This window comes from Zingiber officinale, chromosome 6B, assembly GCF_018446385.1.
Source record: "Zingiber officinale cultivar Zhangliang chromosome 6B, Zo_v1.1, whole genome shotgun sequence".
Lineage (NCBI taxonomy): Eukaryota > Viridiplantae > Streptophyta > Magnoliopsida > Zingiberales > Zingiberaceae > Zingiber > Zingiber officinale.
The window spans coordinates 111,846,589-111,863,863 of NC_055996.1; the positions used below are offsets into that span (position 1 = coordinate 111,846,589).

The following is a 17,275-nucleotide window of genomic DNA, read 5'->3' on the forward strand; positions in this document are numbered from 1 at the left end:
GATGATCCAAAATCCAAATGGCTGAGGGTTGGAAATAAATCGACGATAGAACTTCTTATTGTGCCCCCACTGAAATTGAGCTTTAAAGATGTATATATAATGAACCAAACAACCCAAATATACACCTTTTCATGAAGACGCATATGAATGAAGCAACCTTTGGGAAAGGTCGTGGACTTTCAAAATATACAGATGTTCACATTTAACTATTGCACTCGTTCAAAATTTAAGTTTTCCCTCCACTTAGCCACCAATCAAATACAACTTATTCACCTATCCAATTTCTCGTTCCTTTTACACGTGGACTAATTAAATATATATCACTAATTACAATGACGGATCCAGAAATTTAAGCATGGAGGGACGAGACATCAAGTTCAATCAATTTTTAGGGATAATTATTTTGGCTCGCCGATTGTTATTCAAAATTAAAACGACGCATTTTGACGCGTTTCATTTTTTTCCTTTTTTAAACGCGTCAAACGTCGTTTGCTCAAAGCAAACGACGCGTCGGCGTCGTTCAACGCATTTAAAAGAGAAAATAAAATGCGTCGAACGTTACGTTGTCTACTTCGAGTAAACGACGTGTCATTCGACACGTTTAAAAAAGAAAAAAAATAGCAGAAATGTATAAATAGGAGAACGCCAAAACAAAGAATGATTTATGTGCGGAACAAGGTCGGTATCCTCCATCTCCGTCGGTGAAACCCCAATGACCATATCCTTGCAAAGCTGCTAGGTCCATGAGACCATATTAGCCATTCTGTTGTTTGGTTGTGCAACATTTAATCCCTTGGCATGTGACACATTTGAGTACTGCAATCCAGTAGGTCAATTGGGATAAGTTTCCTCAGACCTTTTGTTACCATTCCCACCAGTGTGTAGAGTTTTCTTGGCACCCACAGCATTATTGGGCTGCTTCAGCTTCTTCAATAGGTTAAGGCTCAGCTGCTCATCATCTTCATCCTCATCGTTAAAGTCGCCCCTTTCCAGGTCTTCATCGTCTGAGCTGAAGGAATCAGCCGTGTTGTGCTGGTGCTTGAAGGCCTTGAGGCCTTGGATGAGGACTTGGTCGCTTTGGCATTTGTTCCAGTTGTTGTTCTTCTTCTTCCCATCCTTGGCTTGATGTTGCTACAGGCGTTGCTGGTGCTGAGGGTGGTAGGGCCTATTGCTTTGGCTGGTGGACTTGTGAGGTCAGAGCTCTTACCTTACAATAATAGAGGTTTCGTCGCCGGCAAGGGGGGGTGGCCGCCGATGCCGCCCCTCCCTTAGATCCGCCCCTGACTAATTATTTTCAACACAAACATCGAGGAATTATAACGGTGGTTTCTTAACGCTGAAGCACCTCTTAGGTATGCTCTTACTTGCGACTAGTTGGTAGAATCATAATTTTACGTAGAATTAATTTAGGATCAAGATTGGATCAGTCGAAATTGGATCGTAGAATTATAAGATCCTATCAAAAACATTTCAAATCTTATCATACATAATTAATAATTAAAAATATACTTAATTAATTTTACATATATTTACAATCATTTACATTCAACACCTCATGTTGAATTACTACATGTATATATTTAAATTAACTAATAATTTAACTACTATTCTCGCATAATAATATTTATATTTTCATATCATAAAATGAAAGAATATAAAATTTCTATTAACACAATAATAATATCACATTCAACTTCAAAAATATTTCCTTGGTTTATAAGATGATCTAATTTAAAGGCCAGCAAAGCACCTAATGTATAATAAAAGTTATCGAATCCTTTGATTCAAATATAAACGTCAAAAATAATCTTCTAAAATATAGTTGATGTCACGTAATATTAGACACTAGGCATCCAAAAACTCATCATTTTAGGGAAAAGAAATGATAGAATATTATTAATAAAAAACTAACTTAAAATAATTAAACATATATTTAAATAATTTAAAACCCTAACAAGATGAAAAAAGGATAATAAAAAAAGATAAAATCTTCTGGACCTCCGAAAATGATTTAAATAATATTTTTTGGATTTGAAATAGGATGGTTAAAGATAAACTTTGAAATTTATTAAAGATATTTGAGCTAATTTTGATTTGATATATTATAGGCACCGTGATTCAATCTGAATCAAAAGTTATCATCTCTCAAAACTTCCATCGATTTATTCCGATCCTATCCTGTTTTGATCATACCGATCCTATTATGATTTTACTATAAAAATTGATTCGGTATGATCCTAAATTAATTTGTGCTTCTAAATCATAGGATTATACGTTCTTAGAATTCATGATCGTGATTTTACCAACATGGCTTGGACATCGAACTCTCTCTCACGCTTATATAATTTCGATGGAGGTAACGTTACCTCCTTCACTCAAACGTCGTCCCGATAATTAAGCAACTGTCCCATTTGTGAAATTCTCCAGAAATTTCTGTAACCCTAGCATGCATTACTCTGACTAGAAGAAAAGGGCAAAATTTGAGAGGATTTTATTTTTTTAATAGAATCATTAAATATCGTTTTATTATTATTATTATTATTATTATTATTATTTTATCATTAAAATGGAGCCATAGGATATTCTTTTTACGTAAATTGTTTCCTCATATATTCGCCAAAATAAAATTAAGCTCATATGGCTTATGACAATATATCACTAATGATCGAAATTGAAAAAATAATGCGTTAAGTAGGTGATTTTTCTATTGACCATAAAAAGACTCTCGTTGAAAGGGGATGACACTACGCTATTCTTTTTGTGCACATCAAAAGAGAGGAAATGAAAATATTAGAACTAGAATCAGGGAGTGACGCAAGTAATTTGATGCTCAAGTTAAAACTGTGAAAAAATAGAAAAAAAGATAAACAATAGAATAATAGTATTGATATTTGTATGCGTACATAGTATAGTGTATCAGGCTAATAGAGAGGATCTCTTTTTATACTAATCCTTATAACCTCTATAATAATGAGGTGTCAGAAAATATCTGATGTCAGAATATGTCGAGTAAAGGAAGATGTATCGTCACCCTCAGAGGAAGGTTCCATTGTGTGATGCCAGGATAGCGAAATATTCCTTGATGAGTAACTGTTATTCTCTGACGGTTGTTATGATTCTCTGACATTGCTGTCTCCTGGAGAAAATTCGGCTGGCTCTGGGGTAAACCGACTCTATGTTGGGAGACTTGCACATGGGAAGTAAGGAGCTGAGCCTTGTAGGTCCGACCGGTTTGGGTCGACCGACTGTATGCCGAGAGACTTGCTCTTAAAGAGTGGGGAGATAAGTCCCGGGAGTCTAACCAGCTTTGGGACCGACCGACTGTATACTAGGAGACTTGCTCTCGAAGATTAGGGAGCTAAGTCCCGGAAGTCTGATCAGCTCTGGGGTCGACCAACTGTATACTGAGAGACTTACCCTTGAAAAGTGGGAAGCTAAGTCCAAGGAGTCTGACCGGCTTTGGGACCGACCGATTGTATACCGGAAGACTTGCCCTTGAAGAGTAGGGAACTAAGTCCCAAGAGTCAAACCAGCTCTGGGGGCGACCGACTGTATGCTGGGAGACTTGCTCTTGAAGAGTGGGGAGCTAAGTCCTAGAAGTTCGATCGACTCTGGGCCAACTGGCTATATCTTGGGAGATTTATCCTTGAAGAGTAGAGAGGTAAGTCTTGGAAGTCCGACCGGCTTTAGACTGATCGGTTGTATGTTAGGAGGCTTTCCCTTGAAGAGTAGAGAGATAAGTCCCGGGAGTTCGTTCGGCTCTGGGGCGACCAGTTGTATGGTGGAACCATGCCCATAAGGAATACACCCTAACTGCCCCTTGATTTTGACTGTCACATCACCTTGACTTTGATTACAATATCATCTTGATTACACATTATTTTCGGGGTCACCCAAAACATGTTGTATTACAAGTCTCCCCTTCGGGTCTAGTCGAATAAGGTTCATGATTGACTGACTAGACCCAAATTCTATTATCGTCTGATCATCCAAACGATTGTTGACTCCACTCATCGTCTCTTGATGTTACCATTTATCTTTCATTAAAAAAATGCTTGTCAAGTGTGTGATATGTAAGGTAAGGTAACGGTGATGCGTGTGAGGGCATATGGGTGAAATTGTTTGGTTGTCTTTGTTGGAATAGTTAGCACCAATGGTCAAATTTAGATTTTGATAAAGTAACAAATAGATTAAAATTAGATGTTATGTTATCTAATCTCTTTACCGAGTGTGCAGGAATTGATGAGTTTAAAAGACTTTACAACAAGCTGAAGTCCAAATGTACGATTCTGGTAGGAAATCTAGCTGGGTTTACGGGACCTGATAGTTGGTTGAAATCTAGTCGGAATGTTCAATTTCAGTTGGTTGAAGTTTAGATGTATGATTTTGGTAGAAAGACCAGGTGGGTTAAAAGGCAAGTCAAGTGACTGCAAATGGTAAGTGATCCCGTCCGGAAGCTGAGTCGGATGGACCGCCGGGTGAGGTGGTGAGAACGTTGACTGAGTCGCGACGTCCCGGAGGGGGGTGTGCTGAGATGGCTCCCGTGTTGACCAAGTCTTCGGAAATCCTCTGGTCAACGTTACCCTGCAGCCAGCGACCGGGTCCCCCCGGTCCCTAGTACTCCGAGGCTCGAGGCAGATACAACGAACATATAAGTAACAGACTAATACTGAAATAATAATAAAATAAATAGAGAGTAGTACGGTAACGTACCCTGGCCCAGGGGGCGCCCTCAGATGGGACGCGGCTTGAGCTGTCGTGACCCGGAAGAGCGGGTGACTCTGATCAGGCTGGAGAGAGGGATCTGACGACGACGCGAAGCAGGATACGGCACGGAGTCGGAAGACGAGCTACAGGTCGGGAGATAATAACGGCACGCAAGCCGAGTTAAGACACCAACACACAGGCCGGGATAAGACATCGGTACGCAGACCGAGATAAGATAGCGGTACACAGACCGGGATAAGATGTCGGTACGCAGACCGGGAGACGAGATTAGCACGTAGGTCGGAGTAAAATATGGGCACACAGTTCGGACGATACAAAGATCGGAACATAGCCACAGCTCGAAGGCCGGAACACAACCACAATACAAAGCTGCAACAAGGACGAAATCGACACGTGGACTGCCGACAGTGACAGTAACGTTGTACAGTAGGCCCAGGTCATGGGTCGGCGAAGACCGTGGGTCAGCTGGGACAATAGGTCAACCAAGATAGTGGGTCCGTTGAGGGCTACCACTGGAGATGGCGACCAAAAGGGAGGGGGGCCGGTGTAGGGGCTGTGATGCTAGAGAGAGGTAACATTATGTCGTCGACGCGGAGGGGGAGAAAGGGCTGTCGGCGCGGGGCTGCTCGCTGGAGCTGCCAGCGAGCTACGATGGAGAGAGGAGGCGGTCCGCCACAGAGGCGGTCAGATGAATGACGATGAGGGCAGTAGGCAGTCAGCGTGCCGGCGAGCTCAAGAGGAGGAGGCTGCTGCCGGTGACGCCGAAGGCCTCTTTGGGCTGCAGCAGTGCTCTACGACGACATCGGCCTGGAGGCGGAGTATGCACAAGGAGTCGAGGGAGGCGTCGGAGAACGTGGCTATAGTGACCGCGATGGCCGCTGGGAAGGAGGAGGAGAGGAGAGAGCAAAGGAGTAGGGAGAGTGAAGACTGGTTGACGGACGTGGGTTCGACGTCGTTGGCGTGGGGAAGGCGGCGCTGGCGTGCGTCCCTCCCTTGGTGGTGGCGAGAGGAGAAGGACAGAGGAGATGAGGAAGAGGAGGCGCGGCGGCTAGCTGTCGCAAAGGCAGCATTCCGTTCGTGGTGACGGTGGTGTGTCCAGCGGGAGAAGAGAGGAAGAAGAAAGCGGTGGTTGGCCTCATGAGGAGAAGAGGGAGAGGAAGAAAGGTGGCGGTCGTTGGTGAGGAGAAGGAGAGGAGCAGAGGCGAAGGCCGGAGGTCGGCGCCGGCAAGGATCGTGAGCGGGAGGACGTTTTCCGGTGGCGGCGGCGCAAATCCACGAAAAACCCCAGAAAACCAAACGCCTCCCTTGCATGCTACAGTGTCCTTTTCTTAAAACCCTACCCCATGCTTTTACCAAATTGCCCCTCACTTTTCCACTAATCTCTCCTCTGCCCTAAACCGTATCCACATCAGTAAGTGAGGTAAGTTACTCGAGGAGAGTGATCCAGTGAGGATAGTTCAAGTGGAGTTGTAGGTGCTGGTCCAGTTTATGTCCATTTTGTAAACCTAAACTAAGAATGTAAGTAGATCCCAGTCTTAATAAAATAGGATCTAATTAATAATATTATCTATGTATTGTGCTAACTTTATTTTGTAAGTTCTATTTTACTATGCTAACCTTGTGATGCAAAAAAATATATGGTTGAAAAAGGGGCTTCAGGCACCAGGACATAGTCCAAGCGCCCAGAGGTTCGAGTGCTCGGAATTTATTCAAGTGCCCGGAAAGGGGACGAACGGATGACTAGATGAGCTGAAGTGATGTACGCTGATTGTCCAGCATACATCATAGTCTAGGCATCCAGATAGGGTCTAGACACCCGGAGATGGATGAAGTTTCAGAGATAAAGTTTTGACAAGGCGTAGACACATCAGAGGCCCGAGCGCCCGGACCGGGTCTAGGTGTCCGAACATGGATAAGTTGGTAACGAAGTAGGATTGGATATGTCTCAATCCATGTGCCTTAGGGTGGTCTAAGCGCTTGAAGATGCCTATAAAAGATCACTTGACTAGCAGCCTTGATCAACAATTCTCTATGCTTGTACACGAGCTTCTGTAATCATTTTACTACCTCAACTTCGTGTTGCAGCCGTGCTATACTACTTGAGGACTTCCAACTACTGTCGGCAAATCGATATCAACACACGAGTTCGATCATCTTCGAATCTTCTAAGTGTTGGTAACTAATTGCATTTACTTATTTTAATTTCTATATAGAGGAAGTGTATGATTGTTACACTTCTCTTTGTTCTTGTACTCGATTCTCTCTTATGGTAGTTCCGAAAGAGATTTTAGTAGGTTGTCCATCGATACAATCCGAGAGATTGTGAGTCTTGGAGTAGGAGTTGTCGAATACTCTGAATTAAGTAACCGCTTGTGTTCATATTTTCTTTTTTGTTATTTATCTTTTCCACTTCATACTTTTATAAAAGTAAGAAAAAGAAAGGTTTTGTAAATCATATGATTCATCCCTCCTCTCACGTGCATCAACCCTACAGTCTTGTCCATCATAAATGTCATTTCATGGGCAAGCACAACATATTCCACTGACTCCTCATTCTCCAATGCGACATCTAATGCACGCCTTTTCGTACAGACCGACAACCCTCCGATTTGACAATTGCAACCAATTGAACCATTTTGATCGGATTGTTGGGCTTTAAAGAGTTCACAAAGCTCTGGGCTTTAAAGAGTTCACAAAGCTCCTATTAAAAAACCCTAAGCGTCTTAGGCCGTAATCCATTTGTGCCTTATCTTCTTCGATTTCTTCTTTGGAGATTTCCACTGACTAAATTACCTTTCTCATGACCTTCGTTAGTAAGTGTTTTTTTTTCAATCTTCCTTCATTTCTCCTTTATTCATCCATGGCCTAAGAAACCTTCACCCCCTGGTACACATTCGTTCTGATTTCGATAACTGTGACCTTGAAATGATCTGTCTATCCTTGGAAATCCCTAAAAACTTGCATATTCTCATTCCTGATCCACAAGATCATCCCCCATCGTCCTCCCCCATGTTATGTCACCTTCTTTAAGGATCAGCTTCACACTAGTTTTCACTTCACTATCCCATCGTCCTCCCCCAGATTTTTTATGTTATCGCTAATTATGGTCTTTTCTATTTTGTGTAGTGGATATCATATTCAAGGCTATAGCTTCTGAGGCCCTGCGAGTGGAAGAGGTCATACTAGATCTACGAGGCTAAGCCCTTTTGGTCGAGTGGGAAGATCAACCGGTCAACCTCTCTAGAGGGCCCTCTAGCAGTCTAGCGGGTGATATTGTAGTGACAATAAGGGTGAAGGAAATTTCTTCCATTGAGTTTGAAACACAACTATAGGACAGGCACAAGAGACGCCACTCGTGCACTACCCATCCTTCAACTTCTGAGTGGATGCCAACTAGGGAAGTCACTCCGATCTTGTCTTCCAAGTAGACACCCTTGGTCTTTCCCACTCATAGTTCAACCCAAGGGGAGATGATTTAATAGCTGAGCGGGTCCCCTATGGCCCCAACTCGTTGGTGCCCTCCCCTCCTCTGACCATCCAGCCTACGGGGGCTTCCTCTGAGCTTAATCTGCCCCCAAGTCGAAGAGTCGCTACCAATTCTTGGTTGCCTTCGACATGCCATCTGCCCGGAGGGTAGCCTCACCTTCGGATCCTCCTCCAGCCTGTGGGCAGATAGAACTTAAGGGTTTATTAACAGAGTCCTGGGAGAGAGAGAGAGATGACCCGAATGGAAGGATGCACCATCATGGGGATGGTGGATGGGTTTAGCCAAGACATAACTACGATAAGTTTCTATTGACTTATCCTTTTAACTGGAACACTGCTAATAATGCTTCTCTTTAGTTTTGGTGAGTTGAGATGAACATAATGTAAGATCGGTGCATGTGAGAGGGGGGACGGATGAATCACATATATTTAGAAAACCTATCTTTTTCAATTTTATAAAAATCAAGTGCGCAACGAAATTAAAAGAAGACGGAAACAAAGTAAGAAAATAAAAGTGCGCGATCTGTTATTTGGTTCGGAGCTTTTGATGACTCTTAGTCCAAGACCCACCATCCCTCGGATCATATCGATGGATAATCCACTAAAACTCATTTTTTAAACCACTGAAATAGTGAGTCAAGTACAAGAATTAAGTAAAGAACAATGTAACAACCTACACTACTCTAGCAACAAGATAAACAACCTAAACTAAATGGTTACCAACAAGATTATCGAAGTTGAGAGTTCAGGTGTTGGTGTCGGTCTGCCAACAGCGGTTGGATGAAGTAGAATAGTAGCGCGATAGCAGCACAACAAATTTCGTATAGTCGAAGCAATAGAAGGATCGTTGAAGCTTGTATGTGAGTTGAATTGAATTACATTTTGCTAGTCGAGCAGAGCATTTATAGGTTGTTGACGGTGCCTCCAACCTCCACAGGGGTGCCTCCAATCTTAAAATTGATCTTGTGGAAATTGAACTTGATAACCTCTTATACCTTTAGCTTCTATCTGCATGAGGGCGCCTCCAAGCTCTGTAAGACGCTTCCAATGAGCCTCCGAGGCACCTCCAACGCCTCTAGGGTGCCTCCACATCATGAAGTCTTTTCCACCAATTTTATCTCCTTAAGGGTGGCTTTGACGAGTCCAGGGCACCTTCAAGCGCCGATTCAAGGCACTTTTGCCCACCTATAATGCGCCTCAGATACTATTCATCCGAGGTTATTTTTGCATTAACCCTGTAAAAAAGAGTTAATCCATAAAATAAAATATACCCTATAAAATAGAGTTAGGACAATAATAATTAACATTATTAATTAGATTCTGTCTTTCTAAAATCAGGATTTAGTCATGATCTCAGTTTAGACTTCTAAAATAGATCTAAATTAGACCAACACCTATAGTCCCATCGTGACTCATTCTCACTGGATCACTCTCCTCCAGTGACTTACCTCACTTATTTGTGGTCACTTGACTTGTCTTTTGACCCACTAAGTCTTCCTACCAGTTATCAAGTCCGTAGAATTAATTAGACTTTGGCTAACTGTCAGGTCCCGCAAATCTAGCTGGACTTCCTGCAAGATATCAGATCACTCCTTAACCTATCTGTACTTCATATTAGTTATCAAGTCCTTAGACCTAAGGGCATCCACAATGGGGCGTTAAATGGGCATTATAATACCCATTTAACACCCCTCTCCATTGTGAGTGGGCATTAAAATGCCCACTCACAGGAGAGAGAGGGGGGATAAGCGTCGTTCTTCCCTTTGAACGTCGTTCATCCTTTTTTTCTTTTTTTTTAAATGGAATATTATTTTTTTAAAAGTAAAATTATTTTTTTAAAGTAAGATTATTATTAATAAAATAATAATACTTTAAATATTTAAAAATATATTTTATTTATTTAATATGATATAATTTTAAGATGATTGAGTGGACTGTAGGACCCATAAATAATAAGTGTTAATGTTAAAAGGAATGTAAGTGAAAGAGATATGTTATTATAATAAGTATGTAAGTGAAAGAGATATGTTATTATAATGAGTTCTATGTGGCCCTAAGAGGTCAAGCCGACAGGGCCAGTAAGATTCAGAAATCAGACCCATAGGGCCAGTAAGGATGCAGAAGGTAAGACATGTAGGATGTACAGATTAAGATAGGCGGCTTCAGGCTCGCAGGATAGGAAACATGGGTCAGGACATACAGATTAAGATAGGTGGATTCAAGCTCGTAGGGCAGGAAACACGAATCAGGACGTACAGGTCGGGATATACGGACCACGGACCAAGACATACAGATTAAGATAGGCGGCTGCAAGCTCACAGGACAGGAAACACGGGTCAGGACGTACAGGTCGAGATATACGGACCAAGACGTACAGATTAAAATAGGCGGCTTCAGGCTCGCAGGACAGGAAACATGAATCAGGACGTATAGATGGAGGTAGACAGATTAGGTCGTACAGGCCGAGATATACAGACCAGCACGTACAGGACAGGATAGGCGAATTAGGGAATACAGGTCAGGAGTCACAGGTCGAGATATGCAGGACAAAATACATGGACCAGAACATACGGGGCAAGGTAGGTGGAAGCGGACTAAAGCTTACAGGTCAGGAATTACAGGACAGGTTAGGCGGATTAGGGAATACAGGTCGAAAATCACAGGTCAAGATATGCAGGACAAAGTGCCTGGACCAGGAACGGATACATGGACCAAGAGGCAAGATAGGAGTAGCAAATTAAGGTGTACAAGTAAGGGCTTACGAAGGCGTACAGGTCAGGGTTTACGAGCTAAGACAAGAAAAATGAAATGCATGGACTAGGATATACAGATTTGGATTTACAGGAAGACGAACAAAGGCTATGGAATGCAGGTCTGCGCCCATAGGTTAAGGCTCGCATGTATGAAGACCTAGTTCTGGTTTGACAGACCTGGGCGGACACGCGCTATACGACAATTAAGTCAGACAATCGTAACAACCTGTCAGAGAATAATCATTATATGTCAGGGAATATACTAACGGTCTAAGGTTCGCGACACCTTGATCCTTCTGCCGACCTACAGGAAAATGCCACGCGTCCTTTACCGCTAGACAAATCCTGACACCCGACATTCCCTAACACTCGTCAGACTCCAGAAGTGCCCGCTGTCATATAAAAAGGGAGGCTTTCTCCTACGCAGGTATGCTCACTCATCTTTACGCACTCGTCCTTTACTTTTCGTCCTTTTCACTATACTTCTAGGGAAAAAGTACCTGACTTGAGAGTTGGAGGGCCTGACCCGGGGACCTTTTCCCTGGTTCTTGATCTCTAACGTGAGAGCGGCTTGTCTGAGTATGCGCAGGATCCCTACCTCATCGTCCCCGTCATCCCCCCGTTGGAACCCTACCGGTAGATGCCAGATCGACCAAGCGTCTCCACGACTTTCCGTCAACCTCGAGGACAGCACACCTGACCTCCATCCGACTCAGCTTCCGGACGGGATCAGATACGCCTAAATGAATTCAGTGGGATGCACGGGGAGCCGCTCTGTATCTGATTGTGCAGACAGATTCGTTCAAGAGGCTACCACAGTAAATTCTTAGTTTCTTCTCTTTAGTAAATAAGATTTTTAACCTAGTTTCTCTTAGTTTTTTATTGTCGGGTTGAACTGGGCTAAATGATGGTAACTTAGACCGGACCAATAAGATTATGAAGAATCATATGGAAGAGTTGGAATCCCTTCTGCTCCAACTCAATTCCAAAGATTAACAGACTATTACAAAAAGTGAAAACCCAAGTTGAGTTGTTATCCATATATTCACCTAAATAAAATTAAACCCATATGGCTTACCATCGCTATTATTACTAAAACTTCTTTCTTTCCTTGGCGCTCCTATTTACACTTTTCTTCTTCTTTAGATATATATTTATGCATTTTTAATTTTTATATATTTTAAAGCCCGAAGTAATGTTCTCCAAAGAGTTTCTTTTGATCTACTAATTTGGTTGTTTTTTTTTCTACTAATTTAGTTGTATTTTGACATCAAGCTCACCTAATCGATTAATATCGAAAAAAATTAATCGGACTGTATAAAATTTTTCTATCATTCATAAAATAAATCGAAAAATATTTATAGAGATCTATCCAAATGCCAGCCCCACTTCTATTAAAATCTAACCAGTAATTTGGTTGAATTTTTAGTTACTTCTTAGGGTGGAAAGGAAGAGCATAATCAAGATATATTTAATCGATTGATCATCTTATGTACATTGCTATGTGGTTGATTGATATAAAATATATTGTTAGACATTATAGATCAGGGATTTATATTTAAAGATTTAATTGTGATATATTATTAAAAAAATAATCCTTATAGATAGTAGATATAAAAATATTAACTGTCATGATGATGAATCAAATTTGATGTTCTTATCATTAATCATTCAGATTCGACGTTCTTATCATTAATTATTTTTTATTGATACGAAATATGCAGACAAGAATCAAAATGGGGATTATTTGAGATTTGGTAAGCGTTCTCTGAAAATAATCAGCTGCTGACTCCAATCATTATTGTCCTCTTTGCTAACCAATTAATTTGATGTTTTTTTTTTAGTCTTTTTCTTCGTCTGTAATTGTATTAATTTATAGATTTCTAAACGCTTCTCTTTCCAAAATTAATTGGCCTTCACGTGCGGCTCCGACGATTGGCCGACAAAGCTTCGGACGCTAGCTTTGAAGACTATCTAGCGCATGCGAATCCATTTAGGCACCTTAAAAATTAAAATACAACCTCTTCTAAATTTAAGGATCTTAATATAAAATTTATAAGAAATTTATAAAATCTAAAATGTTAAATAAAATTTTTTAAATTATTATAAAGTGAAATTTAAAGTTTATAATTTAAGAGTAATCTTAAAATTTTAAATATATTATTTTATTTTAAAATTAATATATATATATATATATATATATAATCATGTAATTTATGGTATGAATTGAATAAAAATTTATTTAGAACGCTAATCATTAAAAATATTTCAACAAATTTTAATATTTATATTATTGATATGGATATATTAAGATCATTAAAAACAGTTCATTTAGAATTTTACTAGTAAAAAACTAAAAATGTCTTTAGATTATGTTTTTTTTTTAAATTTCTTGACTAAAAAGTAGTCATTTCTTTTAAGGGTATAATCGAGTCGAATCGAATTTTTAAATGTTTAAGTTTGACTCATTTATAATTGAACCAAACTAGTGTTTTATTTAACGAATATATTCATAGTTTACGAGCTTATTCGAATTTTTATCGAATCCTAACAAATTTAATAAATATAAATTATAAATTTAAATATTTATTTAAAAATTAAATTATATATTTAAAAAAAAATATTTTTTTAATAAAAATATTATAATTTTATTTTAATAAATAGACTTAATTTATTTATTTTAACGAACCTTGTTAAACGAATTCACATGTACACCCCCTACTTTACTTTTTGTGGCCCTTTTTCAGTAAGATGCAAATCTCACTACTTTCGTGGTTTCTGATGCCTTTCTCTTGGGCCATGTCTCCATGAAGTGCTTTCATTCCCACGGCGACGAAGGGGCCGGCGGCGTGTTCGACGATGGAGGATCCAGGGCCTCTCGCTTTTCTTGGATCCGGTCCTTCAGCACTGCCTCTGCATCCTCCTTACTGGGCTTTGAGCCGCGGCCGACAGGGTCCGAGCACGATCCCGCTTGGGAGCTGCCCCGACTAGCCGTCTGGCCTCCCGAGGGCCTTCGATCCTTCTCGTTCTCAGAGCTCAAGGCCGCTACGAGGGGATTCAACCGATCTCTATTGCTCGGGGAAGGTGGATTCGGGAGCGTGTACAAAGGCGACCTTACAATCACCGGCGACCACGGCGTCGCCGAGACAATGGAGGTCGCCGTGAAACAGCTGAATCGTCACGGGTTGCAGGTAAAAGTTTCTTTCTTTTTTTCTTTTTCTTTTTCTTTTTGCATTCTTTTAATTGTCATTGCTTCGGCTGTCTTTTTTTTCCCTTTGAGTTCTGTGGACGATCTTTTAGGTCTCGCGATCAAAGAAAATGTGCTGTAGGTCACGATCATGCGCATATATTTATCTGGTGTAGGGTTTGTAAAAGTGTCATTGGTTGCCCTAGGCCTTTCTTAATTATAGTTGCCACCAAGGCATATTAAATTGAAGTTGTAGCTATTTATTACTTTTCCGTCTTATTGCGAGATGCATTCCTGTTTCTCTTGTGATTACACAAAGAAAATGACACTGTTGGACTCTCCTAATCTGTTGGCTTTGTCATTTGTGGCTAACCTTAAGGTCAGTTTGCTCCGTGAAATGGTAATAGCGGGAGAAAGGAAATGGTAATAGCAGGAGAGAATCTAGCATGTTATCATTTCCTCCAAGGACACCCTGAGTGAAAGTGGATAATTTAAATGAAATGAGTGTCTGCTCTGGGTCTAAAAGCACAAAAAATCTATGAACTTGATGATTTGATGCATTAGTAACTACCATAAGGTACTTTTAAATTTGATTTTCTTGTGATATTTTGACATCTATAACAACTTTCATCGATCCTTTTAAAAAAAGGTAGATCCGCTATCTTAGCGGCCCCCTAGTGCCGGCCCCAAGGATATGGAGGGAGGTTCATGCAGGTACACAGGCCATAGACGCATGGCGGGGTAAACCCCAGGTCGTGAGTTCCTGAGAATCGACCCCTGGCCATTACGCCAGAGATACCATGCGCCCACCGTCTGCGCTACGCCCTGGGGGACAACATTAGTTTATCGATCCTTTTAGTTTATACATCCAAATGCCTTGCATCTATAACAACATTGCCAGTGGTGAAGTACTGAAGTTACTATACTACCACCAGAGTACCAATTGCCCCTAGTAACTATGAATTTCATTTTTATGGCTTGAAATCAAACAAGTTAACTATTTTGCTGACAAAGTTCTGGATTGCTTCATCTTTTTCAGGGACACAATGAATGGGTGACAGAAGTTAAGTTTCTTGGTGTAGTGAAGCATCCAAATCTTGTCAAGTTGGTAGGTTATTGTGCTGAAGATGATGAGAGAGGAATTCAACGGCTCCTAGTTTATGAACTAATGCACAATAAAAGCTTGGAGTTTCACTTACTATCTCGAGTTTCTACAGCTCTCTCATGGGTTTTAAGGTTAAAGATTGCCCAAGATGCTGCAAGAGGTTTAGCATTTCTCCATGAAGAAATGGATTTTCAGGTTATCAATTAATCCTTGAACAGCTTTGCTAGAATTTTGTCATGTTTTATCATCTTGTCATTCTCGTTAATTTACTATTTCTTTAAAAGACAGCACCTACAATTTTACTGCCTATGTGATATGTTACTTAGTATACTTTCAGATAATTCACATGGGCCTCACTTTGCCTGTTTTATAATCTTTTGATGCAGTTAATATTCCGAGATTTTAAAACATCAAACATTCTGCTAGATGATGATTTTAATGCCAAACTCTCAGACTTTGGTTTTGCTAGACATGGTCCAGCAGAAGGGGTTGGCCATGTTTTGACTTCAGTAAGTATGACTTTGATCATTTGGTAGGAACATGGTCACAAGATCTTCAGTGTTTAAGCATGAATGTTACGTGCCTGTCAAATATGAACAGCAAACTGAACCAACAAGTTTTATGAAAATGTGAAGTTTTAACACAGTTCAGGCTTTTTTCCATTTTCCTTAAATTACCATTGCTGGTGATTGGAAACATGTTTATAGATATTGTGCTTTAACTTTACAGAGAGCATTGGCAATCTGCATATATACCTTTGAGCACCCATTGCAAGGCATATTGCCATCGTTTATCAGATGTGTCTGTTGAGCTCAAAGCATACATCTCAAATTTCTAGTAGTCAACCTTGCTGCAATTACTTGCAACTTATTTCACTGTGCAGGGCATGATAACAGCAATCTTCTGTTGCTTTTCACGCAGGTTGTGGGTACTGTTGGTTATGCAGCTCCAGAGTATGTCCAGACCGGAAAATTAACTACTAAAAGCGATGTATGGAGCTATGGAGTTTTTCTATATGAACTTTTAACAGGAAGAAAGTCGGTGGATTGGAACCTACCTAAAAGTGAGCAACGGCTTCTGGAGTGGGTAAAACCTTTTGCAACAAACCCCAGAAAGCTCCAGGCCATTATCGATCCACGACTCGATGGGAACTATTGCTCCAAGTCTGTCCTGATGGTAGTAGCATTAGCTAATAGATGCCTGAAGAAGCAACCCAAGTCCAGGCCTAGAATGAGTGAGGTGGTCGAGAGACTTGATCAAATCATCAAGATGTGTACTAGCCAGACTACAAATGCCATCCTATCTCCATCTCTGTCTCCGTCTCCCTCGCCCTCTCCCTCTCCCTCTTCTGGGGATGCTATTTCCGATAGGACAAAATGGCCAGAAGACAAGGGTTCCAGGACCCGGCCGATTGAATTTAAGCATATTACGAGGCCCCTTGCAAAGATGACAAAGGCTTGGGGTTAATCTTGTTTGTTTCACTTGCTTGGCGAACAAACTGAGTTAAAGAGGAGGTAGGCACAAGACATAGTCTGTTTGTTATTGTCTGCCTCCTTAAACTCATTTGCAAGTGAATGACTTCTTTGTTTTTGCCTCCTGTATATAGATTTCAATGCGAGAGGCCATGATTGTTTGTATTGTTTATTTATTTATTTTTGAGAGTTCGTAACTATGCGATTTGCCATTCCAGATATCGCTTGAAACTAGTGTATGTTTTACCTCCCTTAGAACGTAACTATGTCATCTGTTCAGTATCTTCCCCATGGCTGAATCTGTCTCCTTATGACTCCCAAGTGGCAACCTACTAGGACATTACTTTATACTCGCACGCCTGCAAAGTGCAAACTTTTAATCTTATAAAGAGAGACAGATTGAAAATAAAAAATAAAAAAAAAAAGGAATATGGCCGTGCTTATAAACCACGCGCTTACGCTTTAAGCGTACCTTTGTTTCGACAAGCAGTTAGCAGTCGCCATTCGCTACGTCGATTCCTTATCCTGCTGCATCAGATCCACC

At 40.8% G+C, this 17,275-nt stretch overlaps 1 protein-coding gene across 2 annotated transcripts; it reads left to right on the forward strand.

Annotated features, from left to right (window-relative positions):
• Window positions 1-13,702: 13,702 nt before the first annotated feature.
• Window positions 13,703-16,903, forward strand: LOC121988939 (serine/threonine-protein kinase PCRK1-like). 2 transcript variants are annotated; one of them, XM_042542672.1, is made up of 4 exons: window positions 13,703-14,158; window positions 15,194-15,454; window positions 15,646-15,768; window positions 16,181-16,903. In XM_042542672.1, the coding sequence occupies exons 1-4, from the start codon at window positions 13,775-13,777 to the stop codon at window positions 16,724-16,726; spliced, it is 1,314 nt and encodes a 437-aa protein (XP_042398606.1). In that variant the 5' UTR covers window positions 13,703-13,774; the 3' UTR covers window positions 16,727-16,903. The 2 variants fall into 2 exon arrangements, with proteins under 2 accessions (XP_042398606.1, XP_042398607.1); XM_042542673.1 differs by lacking the exon at window positions 15,646-15,768.
• Window positions 16,904-17,275: the final 372 nt, after the last annotated feature.

Excerpts from the sequence above, each read along its gene's own strand:
- LOC121988939 (XM_042542672.1), top strand. The coding sequence starts at position 13,775 with ATGAAGTGCTTTCATTCCCACGGCGACGAAGGGGCCGGCGGCGTGTTC. Across the intron at positions 14,159-15,193 it reads TGAATCGTCACGGGTTGCAG|GGACACAATGAATGGGTGAC; the intron begins GTAAAAGTTTCT and ends CATCTTTTTCAG. Across the intron at positions 15,455-15,645 it reads ATGAAGAAATGGATTTTCAG|TTAATATTCCGAGATTTTAA; the intron begins GTTATCAATTAA and ends CTTTTGATGCAG.